General features: G+C 45.6%; 2 protein-coding genes across 2 annotated transcripts; one reads left to right on the top strand and one right to left on the bottom strand.

The window, feature by feature from the left end:
• The first annotated feature begins 569 nt into the window (after positions 1-569).
• On the top strand, positions 570-6,170 carry LOC127129487 (uncharacterized). The gene is made up of 2 exons (XM_051058658.1): positions 570-5,029; positions 5,669-6,170. The coding sequence occupies exons 1-2, from the start codon at positions 570-572 to the stop codon at positions 6,168-6,170; spliced, it is 4,962 nt and encodes a 1,653-aa protein (XP_050914615.1).
• Positions 6,171-15,740: 9,570 nt separating this feature from the next.
• Positions 15,741-17,162, bottom strand: LOC127129486 (protein IQ-DOMAIN 19). Its single transcript, XM_051058657.1, has 3 exons — positions 16,806-17,162; positions 16,341-16,589; positions 15,741-16,253 (listed from the first exon to the last, which is right to left on the bottom strand). Exons 1-3 carry the CDS (start codon positions 17,160-17,162, stop codon positions 15,741-15,743), a joined length of 1,119 nt encoding a protein of 372 aa, XP_050914614.1.
• Between the last annotated feature and the right edge of the window lie 932 nt (positions 17,163-18,094).

Here is an 18,094-nt window from a genome sequence, read left to right as displayed (position 1 = left end):
CCGCCCGACGAACGTCTCCTCAGCCCCCTAAACACGTGTCGGACAGCGAGCGGGTCCTCCTCATACGATCTCCATCCACTCACCGTCAACCCACGTCGCGGGCACCTCAGTTGTGTCGGGCAGAGCCCTAACGGCATCCCACGCACCACGTCACCCAACTCCCCTATATTGTCGCCTTAGGGATAGGGGCAGTTGGACCAGGGGGCAGACTTTGGTCTAGGTCTTAACGCTTCTTACGCGTCCCCTGGCAGCTCCTCCTTGGGCCTAGCTAATCCAGCCCATTAGGAGCCTTGGCCCAGCGCTGGGGGCTCACTATAAATATCCCTTTCATGGCAAAGGGGCAGGTATTCTAACTCACACTCTGATAACCTCATTCTGTACCTTTTCTGACTTAAGCATTGGAGCACCTTGCAGGTACACCCCCCTCTCATTTCATTCTCCGGCCCATTAACCAAGACCGTGGAAGGCCCTCCTGATCAGGTGAGATCAGTGGCGCCGTCTGTGGGAACTAGCTATCCCCATCTTCATCAAACGAGGATCAAAAGCTCATTTATTTCTGTCCTTCCAACATGGCCGGAGAACAACATAGCGATCACAGCCGTCCCCTCGTCAACTACAACATGGACGACGGCCCGCCATCCCATGAAGCGGACGTTCGGGACGGTCATCCATCCACCCCGTCTCCAGAGCCCCAAAACAACGGAGATGCCTCTCACGCCCACAATTTAGGGGCAGAGACATTTCATCCCATTCCCGTTCCCGTTGAAGGAGACGCCGTAATGATTGCCATGGTGAATGCCCTCAATCAAGCCGGTTCTATGCTCCACCAGCAGCACGAACGAATCATGGCCCTCGAAGCCGAACGACAAGAGGCCCGGCCCCAGCCGGTGAGTAGGATACAACAACGTTCGGAGCCAACGAAGAAGCGAGGACGTCGCTCTCCCGAACCCCACGCCAACAGGGCACGCGCCCATCGTGACGGTGGTCGAGCGAGAACATCACCAAGGCGCGGGCACAGCCCCGACAACAACGAACTGTCTCCCTTAAGGAGCGACGAGGAAGATTTGCATTGCCCCCTATCTCGGGCAATAATGGAAGCCCCGCTCCCCAAAGGCATGGAGAAACCGCCAAACCTAGCTGTGTACGACGGGACTACAGATCCCGACGATCACGTCGACAACGTCAACGCGATGCTCGACTACCGCAATGATATAACCGGGCACCTCAAATGCCGACTGTTCTCAACGACCCTCAGGAAAGGGGCCATGGCCTGGTACAAAAGCTTGGCCCCTGAGTCCATCACGTCATGGAGAGTCATGAGGTCCATGTTCACCCGGCACTTTACAGCTTCCCGTCGTCACCCCAAGACTGAGGCGACCCTTGAAGCCATAGTGCAGAAGAAGAATGAAACACTGCGCTCATACATCGAGCGATTCAACCAGGAAGCTGTCGAGGTAGATACCACCGAGCACATGAAGAAGTATCTCCTCGAGAGAGGTCTCTTACCCGGCAGTGAACTTAGCAGAGCCGTAGGGATCGAGCCTCCCCGCACCTTAAACGAGCTCCTGCATAAAGCCCAGGCCTACATCAGATACGAGGAAAAGCAGGTGGCACACAATGCCCGCAGCGGACGTAACGCTGGGGAGACCGAGCACTCAAAACGCGAGGACACGAGCATTTCCCGTCGCAACGGAGACAGACGAAGAGAAGAAAGACCTCGCGAGCTCCGGGAAGGAAGAGGCCCCGCGGGCAGATATAGCGAGTACACCTTACTGACAGCTCCTCGAGAGCGTATCCTCGCAGAATGTATCAACTCTGAATTTAAGCAGGGCAGGGTCAGGTTCCCAAAACCGTCTGCACCAAAGCCCCACACCGACAAATCAAAGTACTGCCGGTTCCACAGAAGTCACGGGCACGTGACCGAAGACTGCGTCCACCTGAAAGATGCGATTGAAATTTTAATCCAAGAAGGGCACCTGAAGCAGTACACGAGGAAGAACGAAGCTCCCAGACACGACGAGCCAGAGAAGAAGAGACCCCGGGAAAACACACCCCCCGACAACTCTCCCTATCAAGTGGCCCTCTGCGTGTCACGACCGGAAGATTTCTTCCCCCCCGAACCATTGCCCGAGGGCAAGATCACTGCACTCAGCCCCTGGGAAGACTTCCCTACCACACTGGTGATATCAGGAGGAGGAACTAACGGGGAATCCGCGGCCCTCTCCGTCAAACGCAAGTTCGACGAACTCCTACTGACTGCCCCCGAGCAGAAAGCGACATTGACAAAATACCGGGGAAAATCCAACCCAATATCCTTCTTCCTGGAGGAACTCCCGGGCGGATCCCCGAACTCGGCCATCCCACTATTGATTAGAGCAAAGATGGCCCGATTCGACGTACGACGCATCCTGGTCGACGAAGGCAGCTCAGTGGATATCATGTACGTCCACCTCTTCAAGACTCTGAAGCTAGACAAGACCAACTTAGCCCCCTACGTCGGATCAGATCTCCAAGGATTCAACGGAGCAACAACCAGACCGTGGGGATATGTTGAGCTCCTCGTCACTTTCGGCGAACAAGAAACGGCCAGGGAAGTCAAAATCCAATTCCTGGTCGTAGACTGTCCGTCTCTCTACAATTGCATCTTTGGACGCCCGACACTGGCCGAACTCACTGCGGTCCCATCCACCGTCCACCTGAAGATGAAATACTACACCAAATTGGGACGTGTGGTCACCATCCATGGTGACATCGAAGCAGCCCGGCGATGCTACGACGCCGCAGTAAAAGGACAGGCCGTAGTCAGCACGAAGAGCAACTGCAACAACAAAAAACTCAAGACCGAGGATCCCGCCCGAGGAGTCAACGCCATCGACCTCGACTGTCGCGTCGGGCTGGACGAGACCGAAGAGGGGAGGTTCCCCAAGGAACGCTCTCTCGAACACCCGGTCCGACCAATCCCCGACGGGGAGTTCGAACTCATTCCTCTTGGGGACGATCCGGAAAGGACGGTGAAGATAGGTAAGGGACTACCCGAGGAAACAAGAGAAGAGCTAGTAGCATGCCTCAAAGAGAACTCCGACCTCTTCGCGTGGAATGCCGCAGAAATGCCCGGGCTGGACCCCGAGATCGCGTGTCATAAGCTAGCTGTAGACCGGGCAGCCAAGCCCATAGCACAGCGTAGACGCAAGCAATCGCCCGAAAAGGCAGAGGCTGCCGAGCGAGCTGTAAAAGACCTCTTAGAGGCAAATTTTATTTCTGAAGCCCAGTACACAACCTGGCTCTCTAATGTAGTCCTCGTTAAGAAAAATAATGGAAAATGGCGTATGTGTGTTGATTATACTGATCTTAATAGGGCTTGCCCGAAAGATGCTTTCCCCCTCCCTAATATAGACTCGCTCGTTGACAACTCTGCAGGTTTTAAACTCTTGTCCTTCATGGACGCATATAGTGGATACAACCAGATCCCTATGTCGCCCGCAGACAAGAAACACACAGCGTTCATGACCCCAACGGGCAACTACTATTACAACGTGATGCCGTTCGGGCTCAAGAACGCTGGCGCTACATACCAACGCATGATGAACAAAGTCTTCAAGGACGAAATAGGGGACATGCTCGAAGTATACATGGACGACATGATCGTCAAATCACACGAGGAAATAACCCATGCTCGACACCTTACGAAGGTATTCGAACAGGCGAGACAGTGTAAAATGAGGTTCAACCCCGAGAAATGCACGTTCGGAGTCCGGGCAGGCAAGTTCCTCGGTTTCTATCTCACCGAAAGAGGGATCGAGGCCAACCCCGACAAATGCCGGGCATTCTCGGAGTTTCCGACCCCGAAAACCAAAAAATCGATCCAGTCACTCAATGGAGTGCTCGCCTCACTCTCCCGTTTCATCGCCAAGTCCGCCCAGCACGCATTGCCATTCTTCAGACTCCTTCGCAAAGAGGCTACCTTCGACTGGACCGACGAATGCGAGCAAGCGCTACTCCATCTAAAGAAGGTTCTGTCCCAACCCCCGGTCTTGTCACGGCCATCAGAAAAGGAAACCCTATACTTATACCTATCCGTGGCGACCGAGGCCGTCAGCGCCGTTCTAATAAGAGAAACCGACGAAGGACAAAAGCCCATCTATTTTACGAGTAAAGCACTCCAAGGTCCCGAGCTCCGATATCAGCAAATCGAAAAGGTCGCCCTGGCCCTCATCAACGCAGCGAGGAGACTACGATATTATTTCCTCGCACACACGATAAAGGTGAGGACCGATCAGCCAATCAAACAGCTGCTCGGGCGCCCGGATATGGCCGGGAGGATGCTCAAGTGGTCACTAGAACTCTCCGAATTCGACATACAATACGAAAGTAGGAAAGCCTTGAAAGCTCAGGCGCTGGCCGACTTCGTCGCGGAGATGACCCACTGCCCGACTCCAGCAGAAAGCGCCCACAAATGGACGATCTTCGTCGATGGCGCCTCTAGCACATCAGGCAGCGGGGCCGGGATCATCCTCGAAAATGAAGAAGGGATCCTGATAGAGGTATCGTTAGCACTAGCGTTCCCAACATCAAACAACCAAGCCGAATACGAAGCCTTCCTCGCAGGCCTGAGGTTAGCCGAGGACCTGGGAGCAAAAGAGGTAAAAATATCCACCGACTCCCAGCTCGTGGCCTCACAAGTGCGAGGAGAATACCAAACCAAGAACGACAACCTCCTCGGGTACTTGTCCCTCGTCAAAGAAAAACTTGATAGATTTGAAAAATGGGAAGTTCAACACATACCCCGCGAGCACAACACTCGAGCAGACGTTCTCTCGAAACTAGCCAGCACGAGGAAAAAGGGTGGGAATAAATCAGTAATCCAAGAAATTCTCCCGCGGCCCAGCATCGACAAACTACCGCCTCCACTCGAGGTCAACGCTATTGGAGATGCCCACTGTTGGATGACACCCATCTACAATTACCTCACACGAGACGAACTCCCGGCTGACCCGAAAGAGGCGACCACTGTCAAACGACGCGCATGCTCGTACGTACTCCTCGAAGGCAAACTCTACCGGAGAGGATTCTCCATCCCACTACTCAAATGCGTCGAGGAAGAGAAAGTCCCCGACATACTTGGAGAGATACACCGGGGAATTAACGCTCAACACCTCGGCGGACGATCGCTCGCACGAAAAGCCCTTCGAGCAGGCTACTACTGGCCGACCATGCAAAACGATTCGAAAGAGCACGTCAAAAGATGTGACAAATGCCAACGACATGCCGACATGCACCTCGCACCCCCGAACGACCTCAAATCACTGTCTTCCCCATGGCCCTTCGCGTGGTGGGGCATGGACATCCTCGGACCCTTCGTCACCGGATCATATCAGAATAAATACCTCATCGTCGGGGTGGATTACTTCACCAAATGGATCGAGGCGGAGGCACTGGCTAAAATAACCGCGCAGAACATTCTCCGGTTCTTCAAACGCAACATCCTCGCTCGGTTCGGTATACCCCAGGCACTTGTCACAGACAACGGGACACAGTTCACGGACGGAGGATTCCAGGACTTCATCGCCAGCCTGGGCACCACACAGCATTTCACGTCTGTCGAGCATCCGCAGACGAACGGGCAGGCAGAGGCGGCCAACAGGGTAATCTTACGTGGCCTCAAACGCAGACTCGGCGAGGCAAAGAGGGCATGGGTCGAGGAGCTACATAGCGTCCTATGGGCCTACCGCACGACACCACATTCTACCACCGGGGAAACCCCGTTCCGACTAACTTACGGCACCGAGGCAGTCATCCCGGTGGAGATACGGACGCCAACGAGGAGGACAGAGGAGCCCCTAGACGAGGAAATGAACGATGAAACCCTTAGAGCCGAGCTCGACCTAGTCGAGGAGATACGTTCCGAAGCAGCTCTCCGGGAAACAACCCTCAAACAAAAGATAGCACTACGCCATGACGCGAAAGTCATAAAAAGAGAGTTCCAGGTCGGCACCCTGGTCCTCAGAAGAAACCAGAAAAACCCGAGAGAGGGCAAACTGGCGGCCAACTGGGAAGGCCCTTACCGCGTCCGCGACAAAACGAGCAACGGGGCCTATTACCTAGAAAACCTACAAGGAGAACAACTCGCTCGACCATGGAACGCAGAAAAACTTAGACAATATTACAGCTAAATACACCACGGGGAGACGTGGCAGGTACGACCACGCTCTTCGTCCCCAAAACCCCAGGGAGGAACCACGAGACCCGGGAACGATCCGGGGTCACATAACAAACACAACCCTCCCCGACGGTTGGGATCTTGACCAAGGCTCAACGTCGAAGTACCAAGACTGGCAGGGCACCCAGCTCGCGATGGGAGGACCCAAGCCTCGGGACCAGAGTTCGAACAACGGACCCGGGCTTCGATACCCACGGGCACAAAGCCCGACACTTCGTCGGTTCCCTAAACCGAGGAGATTAACAAAGTCGAGCAGAGTACGAATTCATACAAACAAGTATCAGACACAAACGAGCACAATGAATGATAACGAAAATATTCATACATTAAAAACGATAAGAGTGGCCGAAGCCAAGTACGCCCGAAGGCCATATTACAACGCCCGAAGGCCAAAATACATAAGGCACGCAGGCCATGATAACTAGAATCAAAGAAAAACAGATAAACTAAGACTCCGCTCGGAGCACCTCTTCATCCTCTTCTTCTTCTTCTTCTTCTCCCCCCAGCTCCTCCTCCACTTCAAACGGGCAGACAATCTCACCATCCCGGACGCAGTAGTTATAGGCCGACCCTGCCGTCACCAACTCAGGGTTCAGAAGCCCGAGCTGCTCCACAGCATTGTCGAAACCCTCTTTGAAGCAGGCCACGAGATCTTGGTTGAGAGTCCGAATATGCCCTAGCAACTCACCGCGCGAACCAAGGGCGCGTTCCTCCTCGGTCTCATCTGCCAGGGGACGGACCTTTCCCTCGAGAAACGCAACCTGAGCCCGTAAGCCAGCGTTGTCCTCGGTCAGCTTCTGATGGTCGGCCACCTGCTCTTCCAAGCTCGCCGTCGCAGCCTTCAACTGGTCCCTCTCCTTCTCCACCTCCTCAAGCTTCCGGCTCAGCCCTTCCTGTAGCTGATGCTCTTCTTTGTAGTCCGACAGATCTTTAGATAATTTTTCCTTCTCCGCCCGGACCTGCAAAAGAGCGCCCTCCAGCGAGGCAGTGGAGACCGAAGTGTCGGTCAAAACCATGGCCGTCTCCATCACCCGGATGACAGCAGCAATATCCCTGGCCAGATCTTTTCTCCGAGCAGCAACATCCTGGTCCAGAATAGCCTTGGCCTCAGGCGCGGGCACAACAATCGACTCCTCGGCCTTGAAGAACGACCGTTCCACATAGCAGGGAGGTAGAAGATAGCTCCCCGGTCCGTTCGGACTTCCTGGAGACGACCTGGTAAGGGCCCCAGCCGGACGCTTCCGTTTATGGAGGGGAGAAGCCGCTGGCGACGGGCTGCTATCAGGAATGTTGATCGGGTTAAGCCGAGGAGGAGAGGAAGGAATCACGCTCGCCGCCTGCGAGGGACCGACCCCGGCATCGCCAACAGTCTCCGAGACACGGGCCGCAGTTTTCTTCTTCTTCTTGGGCACCCGGTCAGGAGCGCCGACCTGATTCGCTAGCTTCAGCACCCGATCACGAGCATTGGGCATGGCACCTGCAAATAAATTACACACAAACATTAGCGACCGAAGTCATAAACAGAAATAAAAGGCTAAACAAAGTCTGCCTACTCAATAACGCCAGAGCTTCCTCCTCGGTATCACACTCGAGCAGAGCCTTCGTATTGATATAACGCGTCTCGGTGATTAGCTCCCCGGCCTCATCCAGGTAGGGCACGCCCTGTCGATTCGCCCAGAACGCCAAGCTGAAGCTCTGCACGTAATCGACCAGCTTCTTGTACGCGAGCCTATCCTCCTCGCCGAGCATCGCGTACTTGACCCGGTAATGCGCTGTGGAGAGATCGAAATGATCACGCTGCCACCTCAGCGGTATCTTCGACATCAGCGTCTCCTCCCCGTTGGGTTCCCGTTGATAGTAGTAGAGAGAGTGAAGGGCAGCCCGGGTAATCGGCATCACCACGTACCACCGGCTTTTGAAATGGCGAACAGAATCCTCGTACGTCTTGAACAGACGCACGGGCTGCTTGAAAGAAACCCAACTGTGGCGACCACGGGAACCGGACCTCTGGAGATGGAAAACGTGGAAGAAGAGAGCCCGGGTGCAACCAATGCCGAGGAACTGGCAAACTAACTCGAATGCCCGCATAAATGCGAGAGCATTAGGATGTAGTTGGGACGGCGCCAGCCGGAGCCACTTGAAGACCGACATCTGGAAGGAGCTGAAGGGCAGTCTAATCCCCGCCTCACGAAAAGCAAATTCATACATGGTGAACTGCTTCCCCGGGAAATGATGACAAATGCGGTCTTCTTCCTTGGGGGCGCAGCAATACCAGTTTGGTGGATCCTCCCGGTTTATGGCCTCGACCATAGCGTGAGCAGTGATGGCTTCGTCACAGAAGTCTGATTCCTCCTCCAAGGGCTCGTCCGCAACCCAGGAGAAGTCGACCTGCCCGGAAGAGGAGGCGTGTTCGGTACCATCTCGGACACTCCCATCCCCGACAGGGAGACGAGCGATTGTCGCGTCGTCGGTGGAGGACCCAGAATCTTCCTTCCTCGGTCGTAAGCGCCCGGTAGCACCTGAAACGCAGACAGAAAGAGTGAATTCGACGTCGTATCAAATCCACCCTTCCACCGCAGGTCAAGTGAAAGGGCGTAGCGGCGACGGACACTAACCGTGCTCAACTCGGTGGCCCGCGCATTCTATGGAGACCGGGCATAAACTTCATACAACCTATGCAAGTGTTGCCCGGCATATGAAGTTTATGCCCGGTACAGTAGGATCCCAACCCTATTTTCTACCATCTAATATACACCTACAGTCCACTACACTGTCCCTAAGTTAAACCTAACCACATTTCTACGAAAATAGCATGCGTTTGACAGAAAACAACAAGGAAAAAGAATGGGTCACAGTGGAAAATCATACCTGACATAGTTAAGTTGAAAAGGTACGGTGGTGTCCGAGCAGAAGACGGTGGTTCAGATAGGAGGACGGGCGGAGACGGCGGTCCAGACGGTTGAGAGAGCAAACGAGAGAGAATGTGGAGAACTCCGATGAACGCGTGAGCAAAAAGAAAAAGTGGAAATGAAGTTACTCAACCCCCTTTTATAGGGCTTGGCACGTGGACCAACACGCTAGGTCATCATTGCCTAGCCTGCCTACGCCGTCTTTGCACGCGAAACGAAGCGACCCCACTAATTCTGAGACACGTCTGTCAAAGATGAGAAGCTGAAACGACCCGAGCACCTATCCGTCTCCTCGACTCACCAAGACGCCACCTCCCCGCGTCATACCCACGTTTACTACAAGGAAGGCGCAGATCAACCGATCACCTCCATCCCCGACATTCCCGAAGAAAGGGTCGGTCATGAATAGGTCTGGTACGACCTCGCCTGTCTAACGATCAAGCTTCCCCATCGTCTCGGGGAACCCTTAGTTGAAACATAAGTCATCCCTCTGGCTCAGAGACTCGACTTGGGGGGCTCCTGTTCCGGACTGGGCCATGACCCTAGGCACGGCACGGCCCAATGCTCGCCAAGCCCACGTCCAAACGGCCATGTCCACACGACCACGAGGACACGTCAGGTGGACGACAGTCCGCCCGACGAACGTCTCCTCAGCCCCCTAAACACGTGTCGGACAGCGAGCGGGTCCTCCTCATACGATCTCCATCCACTCACCGTCAACCCACGTCGCGGGCACCTCAGTTGTGTCGGGCAGAGCCCTAACGGCATCCCACGCACCACGTCACCCAACTCCCCTATATTGTCGCCTTAGGGATAGGGGCAGTTGGACCAGGGGGCAGACTTTGGTCTAGGTCTTAACGCTTCTTACGCGTCCCCTGGCAGCTCCTCCTTGGGCCTAGCTAATCCAGCCCATTAGGAGCCTTGGCCCAGCGCTGGGGGCTCACTATAAATATCCCTTTCATGGCAAAGGGGCAGGTATTCTAACTCACACTCTGATAACCTCATTCTGTACCTTTTCTGACTTAAGCATTGGAGCACCTTGCAGGTACACCCCCCTCTCATTTCATTCTCCGGCCCATTAACCAAGACCGTGGAAGGCCCTCCTGATCAGGTGAGATCATAAATCATTTACATTCAACTTATTTTTAATTAAAAATTAATTTTATATACTTAATTTACTCAAAATAATTTTTTTTCATCCAAAATATTAGAATATCTAGAGAGATACAAATACTCTTATGATATTTTGAGATATGTATCTAAGTATTTAATTTTCTTATACTTTGTGGATACATGCTAACATATTTCTAAAAAGTATTATTATTATTTTTCTTTCTAGCTTTTTGAAAAAATATTTAAAAATTGTTTGAAAAACTAAGTAGATGTATGATTCACCTTCACTCAAATGTAATAGTGCGAACTGATTAGGTTTTAAAACTCTTTTATGTTTTTAAGATAAAATCGTTTTTTATAAACTTTTAAGTTTTTACACTGGAAATAAAGAAACCCTCTACTTGTAAACGAAAGGTGTCACGATCCCTTTTTACATCAGAATGTAAATTGCCGGAATGTTAAAGAAATTCAACGACATTGGAGAGTATATCTAAATCCTATGATCTTGATTTTTTTTTTCTAAATTTTTAAATCTTATGATCTTGAATTTTTTGATGAGTTTATGATTAGGCTTTAGAATGTGAGTATGCAAAATTGTTTAAAACATTTAAACTATTAGTTATATTAAAATAAAAATACCTACCTAATTTTAGTGATTTTTAACGTAGATGTTTTCTAACTCGTTTGAACTCTATTTATGGCCTACCATGCATCATGGTAAGTGAGTGGACTAAAATATTTAAGGTTATGATTTCGTGATGGTCCATATCCCTTAAGCACAAAGATTGTAAGAGAGAAATAATTGAAGAGAAACACGAGGGTCCACGTCGCCCAAGCACAAGGCTTGTAAAAGCAAAATAATTTAAGAGGTGGTGTTATCCGATGATGTTGTGACTTTCGTATGTTAGAAATTATAGACCATCAATAATATGATAAGAAGTGTGCAAATGAGTTAATGATAATAAATGTATAATAGTCCAACATAGAAAATGATTCCCATTTTAAAAGTATTTATAAGACTTAAAAATATTAAACTAAAAAAGGAGATAAACAAGATAAAGTGTAGCATGGACAAATGCGGTGGTCCCAACATTATGCCACATGTCTCATCCAAACAACCCTTCGCCAGTGTCGTCATCGTAGAGGCGCTAATGGCGGCTTGTAAGGGACACTTGAGCACTTAGGTATGACACATAAACTGTTCTCTGCATTCGAATCTTCACAAGTCTTGTGCAGATTCGAGGGTGCTTGAAATACTTTTAAGGAAAGTGACATCATTCACGATTCAAACTTGAATCCATTCAAATTTAACAATTTATCTAACAATCTTAAAAGTATTCAAATAATGGCTTCCGACGCTGCAATTTCAAGCATCAAAGTTATGAACCAGGACCTTGTCAAGTTGGATCGCTTTGATGGAACCAATTTCACCATATGGCAATATAAGAATCGAACATATCAAGAGATGATGAATGTCATGTTAATGCATTATGTATTATCATTCAAGCATAAAAGAATCGAACATATCAAGAGATGATGAATGTCATGTTAATGCATTCTGAATTACCATTCAATTTGTGGGGTGAAGCCTTATTGTCTTCTTGCCACATAATTAATAAAATTCCTTTAAAGAAAACCGGTATTTCTTCATATGAGTTATGGAAAGGCAGAACATCAAATATTGGTTACTTTAGAGTGTGGGTGTGTGTGGCCTACTATAAAATCATGGATCCTAAAAGAACTAATTGAGTCCTCGAAGGATAAAATGTGCGTTTATAGGATATGCACCAAACAATAAAGCATATAAACTTTTAAACTTAGAGTCTAATGTTATTATAGAATCCTGAGATGTAGAATTTTTTGAAAATCTTATTAATAAGTATAAGGAATCTGAGTTTCCCGCAAATAAAGAATCCTGTGAAGAAGATTCTTTTTGGATTGTAGAAATACAGTCTGAAAGTACTTCTCGGATTATTGAAACACTACCCGAGCCTAGGATAAGCAAGAGAATCCGAAAGAAAGGCTCTAGGGCCGAACATAATCGATCCTCAACTTATTTCCTTTTATCTAGTTGAAGGAAATTGTGAGAATTATGTTCAAAGCATTCCTATTATTCTTTAAGTAGAGGACGGTCCTAAAACCTACAGGGAAGGAGTGGCTTCAAGGGACTATTCCTTTTGAAAGGACGCCATCCAAGATGAAATGGATTCAATTATGTCAAATCACACTTGAAAACTTGTTGCTTTACCAAAGGGATCATGACCTATTGGATGCAAATGGGTGTTTAAAAAGAAGTATCATAGTGATGGTACTCTAAACACTTATAAGTGCATATTAGTAGCAAAGAGATTTATACAAAAAAAGGGTGTTGATTACTTCGACACATATGCATCAGTGGCAAGGACAACAATACTTAGAGTATTGTTTGTCTTAGCCTCTTTGAATGACATTATAGTATCAAATGAATGTTAAAACAACATCCTAAGTGGAGATCTCGATGAGGAAATCTACATGGAACAACCAGAAGGCTATGTGCTCTCTGGAAATGAACAAAAGGCGTGTAAGCTTGTCAAATTCTTATATGGACTAAAACAAGCACCAATACAATGATATCAAAAATTTAACTTTGTCATACTTTCAAATAGCTATATTCCTAATTCTTGCGACAAATGTTTATACACAACGGTAGGACATTGTAATATTCCTTTGTCTCTATGTTGATAATTAACAATGATATTAATGGAATTTTAGAGACAAAGAGGTTTCTAACTTCCACTTTCAAGATGAAAGATCTTTGACTAGTTGACACAATTTTAGGGATCAAACTAAAGAAAAATAGCGAGGGTTATGAACTTAGTCAAACACACTATATTGAAAAAATACTCGATAAGTTCAAACACTTATGCTTTAAAGAAGTAACTACTCCATTTGATCATGACGTCAAACTTCAAAAGAACAATGGAAGAGCAGTGACTCAATTATAATATGCAAGTGCAATAGGGCGTCTTGTGTATTTAATACAATGTACCAAACCCGATATATCATTTGCAGTTAGTAAAATGAGTAGATTTACTAGTAATCCAAATAATGAACATTGGAAGGAAATCACAATTTTTTTGGCGATCTACTAAAAACCAAAAATCTTGGACTTCACTATGGTAGGTTCCCCGCCATACTAGAAGGATATACCAATGCGAGTAGGATATCTAATGTGGGTGATCACAAATTCATAATTGGATGGATATTTACACTAGTTGAAGGAGCAATTTCTTGGAAGAACAAGAAACAAACATGCATTACTCTTTTAACCATGGAATCAAAGTTTGTGTCTCTTGCTTCCGCTAGTTAAGAAGCGAAATGGTTGAGGGATCTTCTATTGGAAGTTCCATTTGCGAAAGACAATGTTTCAAAGGTTTTAATACACTGCGATAGCCAAGTCACTTTAGCTAGAGCATTCAACGAAGTGTATAATGGAAAGTCTAAACAGATAGGACTTAGACACTCCTTCGTGAGAAAATTGATTAAGGATGGAATCATTTCACTCACCTATATACGAACGAGCTATAATTTGGCTGATCCATTTACTAAGCCATTGGCCAGAGACTTAGTAAAGACAACCTCGAGAGGTATGAGATTGAAACTCCTTGAATAAGAGTTCCAACAACGACGACAACCCAATCTTACATTAACAAAACATTAACCTCAAGATTCAATGGATAACAACAAGTCGTTGATTTAGATGTTTGTCGGACATTTGATAACAATGTTGACTATTTTAAATCGAGGGTTGAGTTTTTACAAACTCTTAATGAAGTTTAATTCTGAGAATAAGCATCTCATAAAAAATGATACAACATGAACTTCACCTATGTGAGTTTCAAGATGATGCCGCCTCAAAGTGAGAGTTGAAGTTTCTTTCACAAAAAATTCATGAAACATGAAAATACATAGCCATAAATAAGTGTTAGGCGAGATATGTAAGATAAGAACTCTTAAAGAATATGGTAAGGTAACTCTGATCTAATCATATGGATTAATGGTTTAAAAGCATTGCTACCTAACATTTCGATTAGACTTTGCCTTATCCTCACTAAAGTTAAGTTTTAAATCGAAAGATACCTAACTGTATTAACATTCTTTATACTTTCTTTTCTGGAATTAGACTTGTCATTATTAGAACAAGTGGGAGATTGTTGAAAATTATAGACAATCAATGCCCATGAGAGTGTTCCAATATGACAAGATGTGTGCAAATATATTAATGATGATAAATGCATTGTCAATAGTCCCACATAGATAGTGATACTCACTTTAAAATTATAAAGACTTAAAAACATTAAACTCAACAAAGAAGGTAAAGAAGATAAAGTGACACATAGAAAAATGTGGTGGTCCCAATCATTATGTCACATGTCTCATCCAAACAATTCCTCGCCGGTGTCGCCTACTCCGGCCCCGGGACCGGGTCCGAGGGCGTGGGCGTGGGCGTGAGCGTAGAGGCGCTAGTGGAGGTTTGTAGGGGGAACTTGAGCACATAGACACGACGCATCAGATCAATGAGATTACTCACGGCGGCATTGATGGCGCTCCGACGGCCGCCATGCTGCAGCTTAATTTTAATTATTGCTTATGGTTTTGGTCGTTGCTTAAAGTTTGAATTTCGAATTTGAAATATGCAATACTTCATGAAGTGGTAGATAATGTAACCATAGGCGAATCATTGCAATCTTTTTCTGAAAAAATATTGTTTCATCAAGAATTGCAACTTTGTGAAACAACACATGAATAACCTATAAATACACTATTCAGTATTCGAAAATCATTACAACAAAATCGTGCATCCTCTTCACATAATTCCGGACACTCTTCCATGCATTCAAATCTTCACCAATCTTGTGCAGATTCCATTAAAAGATTGAATTATTCTGGATATTCTCACGTTCCAACTATAAAACTATAAAAAGAGTGCTTGAAATTTTTTGAAAAAAAATGACATCATTTACGAATCAAATCTGGATCCATTCAACTTTAAAATTGAATTAATTAAAACTGTAGGACCGGATAACGGTTCCCGTGAACCGTCTTGGTTTTCTATCAAGTTGTCACGATAAATTCAATTTTTTTTGGCAGAACCATTTGGTCTAAACCCTTTGGTTGCCTTGTTGTATTTATTTTTCAAACTCGTTTTCTTCTTCAACCCCGTTGAAGGCTCAACGTTCTGCTACGACCCCCTGTGCAGGTATTACTCCATTCATTTTCCCCTCATTCTTCAAGCAAGGTCTTACTTAGGGAGTGCGGTGAAAACGGGAATGTGGTTGAACCCACAAAACACGAAGAGAGTAATTAATCAACAAGATCCAGAAAATAATTGACAAAGTAACACTAAAATTTGTTTCATTTCATGCTGTCATTCGTTCCTTCAGCTTTAAGCATTAACGTTCAAAATTGAATCATTTTAAACTTATTTTGTAACATCTTAGGAATTAGAATAGAGAATTCATTCACATGTAGTAGGAATCATCACTAGTAGTAACCGTGCAGCTACCAAAAGAATCACGTTTACTCTCCTTCATTGAATTAACAACCCAATGATCATACCTTGCTGAACGCGACAACATATTTTGCCTCAACAAACCACCTTCTACACTCTTGCTACTCTTTTGCTTCGTCCCTTGTTTTGGTCTTTGTCTTGGTTCACTACTAGACCTTGTTTTCGCCTTTGACGATTCCGTCTTGTTCATGTAATTTGGTGATGACCATGATTGTCTAGGAGGTAATATGTCACGCTGAGATGATGCTGTTGGCTTCAAATATTCAATCATTTCTTTGAAGTATTTTTCTGGACTGTTTGGTACTGTGATGGTTTTTGTAGAATTATTATTATCATTATTCTCCTTCTTCAACTGATTCGAATAATACGCCATTGAATCGTACTTTCTGCTTTTTACATCTAGAGGGCCACTTCTACTTCTCATTACTCCCAACATTTCTTCCACGCTCATATTCTTCGAATCCTGATATAAGTTGTTTTCATAAGTTTTCTATTTTAAAAGTACCTATATCGGTAGATAAACTTTGCGAGAGTTTCTGAAGAGACTTACTTGATTTTGTTTTTGTTGTGTTTTGTGATGTTTGAAATAAGAATTTTCGGTGTGTTGGGGAGGTTGTATTTCGAGTGGATTTACTTCTTCTTCAGCCATCTTAATCCTTTTGATTCGAGCTCGAACTTGTATGGACATCAACGCATGCATCCCTCGCAGGGTTGCAGTTGTTTGTTTCCTTACAAGATGACCCCTCACTAATGCTTGTAACTTCACCAATCCTCTTAAAGCATGCAGTGCCCTCCTTGCCTGCAAATTTTTTACATATCTTATATCATAAACTATCTAGTTGTAACACGACGTGTCTGGTGTCTGACACCAACAATAATACATGCAAGTACATTTAACAAAGTCATATTTTTAAAATTATTATCAGCATCTACATGTCTGAATCAATGCTCAGATTCGTAGTTATAAGATGAAAATGCCTAAAAAAAATTGATGAATATGGAGAGAAGTTAATACCAAATAGGAGCGAAAGGAAGCTTGAATCCTTGTAGCAGCTCTTTTTACAAACTCAGCAGCTGTTCTTGGAGTCTGAGTTTGGAACATTAAGGCTTGAATTTGCAATTTTGGAGAATCAATTGAATCAAAAGACCTGGAAACTTTATGAGCTACTATCTTTCCGGTTGATCTTCCACTTGTTAGTTTTCGAAAGCTCCATTTCCGCTTCACTACCATTTTATTACTACTACTATTACTACTACTAATTTTAACCGCGTTCGCGGCCTTATTCTCCGAGCAGAAAGTATCAATCTGCTTGAAGTTCTCTTCTTTTTTCCCTAGAAGAAGGTTTCTAATCCATTTACTCGCCTTCCCCATTTTTTCTTCTTCTTCTCACCTTCAAAACTTCTCCTCAATGGCCTAAAGATCTTATAATCTTGTTAATTACACATGCATTATATATATGTAGTAATTTTTTATTGCATGTAAGTACTTATTTTGCTGATATTTGACTATTTAGTATTGGCTTTGGCCTGCAAAGGCTTCTCTGATAAAGCCATTTGCCACTTTCCTATAATTTCCTATATATAATTTGAGAGAGTAAAAATTAGTTATTTCCGTTTCGTCTTTAATCGTCTAAAATACTTTCATAATATGATTCTCGATTAAATTTAATACATTCAGAGATTACTGTGAGAACGACTGAGACATTGTATATTTATAATGAAATGATTATTGCACTTTTATTCTTATCAAGAGACACATTTTTTTTTTATATTAGAGTATGAAGTAATTTTTATGGGACCATGGTGTTATAATCAAAAGATGTTTCTTTATCAAGTTCTAAGAGCTAGTTTGAGGTATGCATTTAAATATTCAATGACAGTGTCTTTTTATAAAAGAAGAAGGTAAAAACATCACTGTTTTACAACGTTTTCTTTTGTTACTATAAAAGTCTTTAACCAAGGTTCAAAGGCCACACATTGCTTGCAAGCAAGTGCTAGGAAAGAGATGAATAATGATGAACATAAAAGATAAATTTACATGAATTAATAAAAAATGTTGTTGACTTTTGTTTTTATCTGTATGCTGTTGTAGTGTTATGGGTTTGGGTTTGATCTAGTCAAGGATATTCTCCACCGTTAGCTATTGAGAAATTGAAAGATTCCAACAATCTTTCACATCAACTTACTAGAAGAAACAGTGCTACTAATGTTTAGTAATATCTCTTTTCATTCATTATTTTTTTTTCTCTTTCCAGGAATTTTTATTGATTTAGAAAAGATGTGAAAGAGGTAAGATAGTGAGGT

The sequence above is a fragment of the Lathyrus oleraceus genome, chromosome 3, assembly GCF_024323335.1.
Source record: "Lathyrus oleraceus cultivar Zhongwan6 chromosome 3, CAAS_Psat_ZW6_1.0, whole genome shotgun sequence".
Lineage (NCBI taxonomy): Eukaryota > Viridiplantae > Streptophyta > Magnoliopsida > Fabales > Fabaceae > Lathyrus > Lathyrus oleraceus.
The sequence above is the reverse complement of the archived record's forward strand: the minus strand, read 5'-3'. Positions and strand labels throughout refer to the sequence as shown.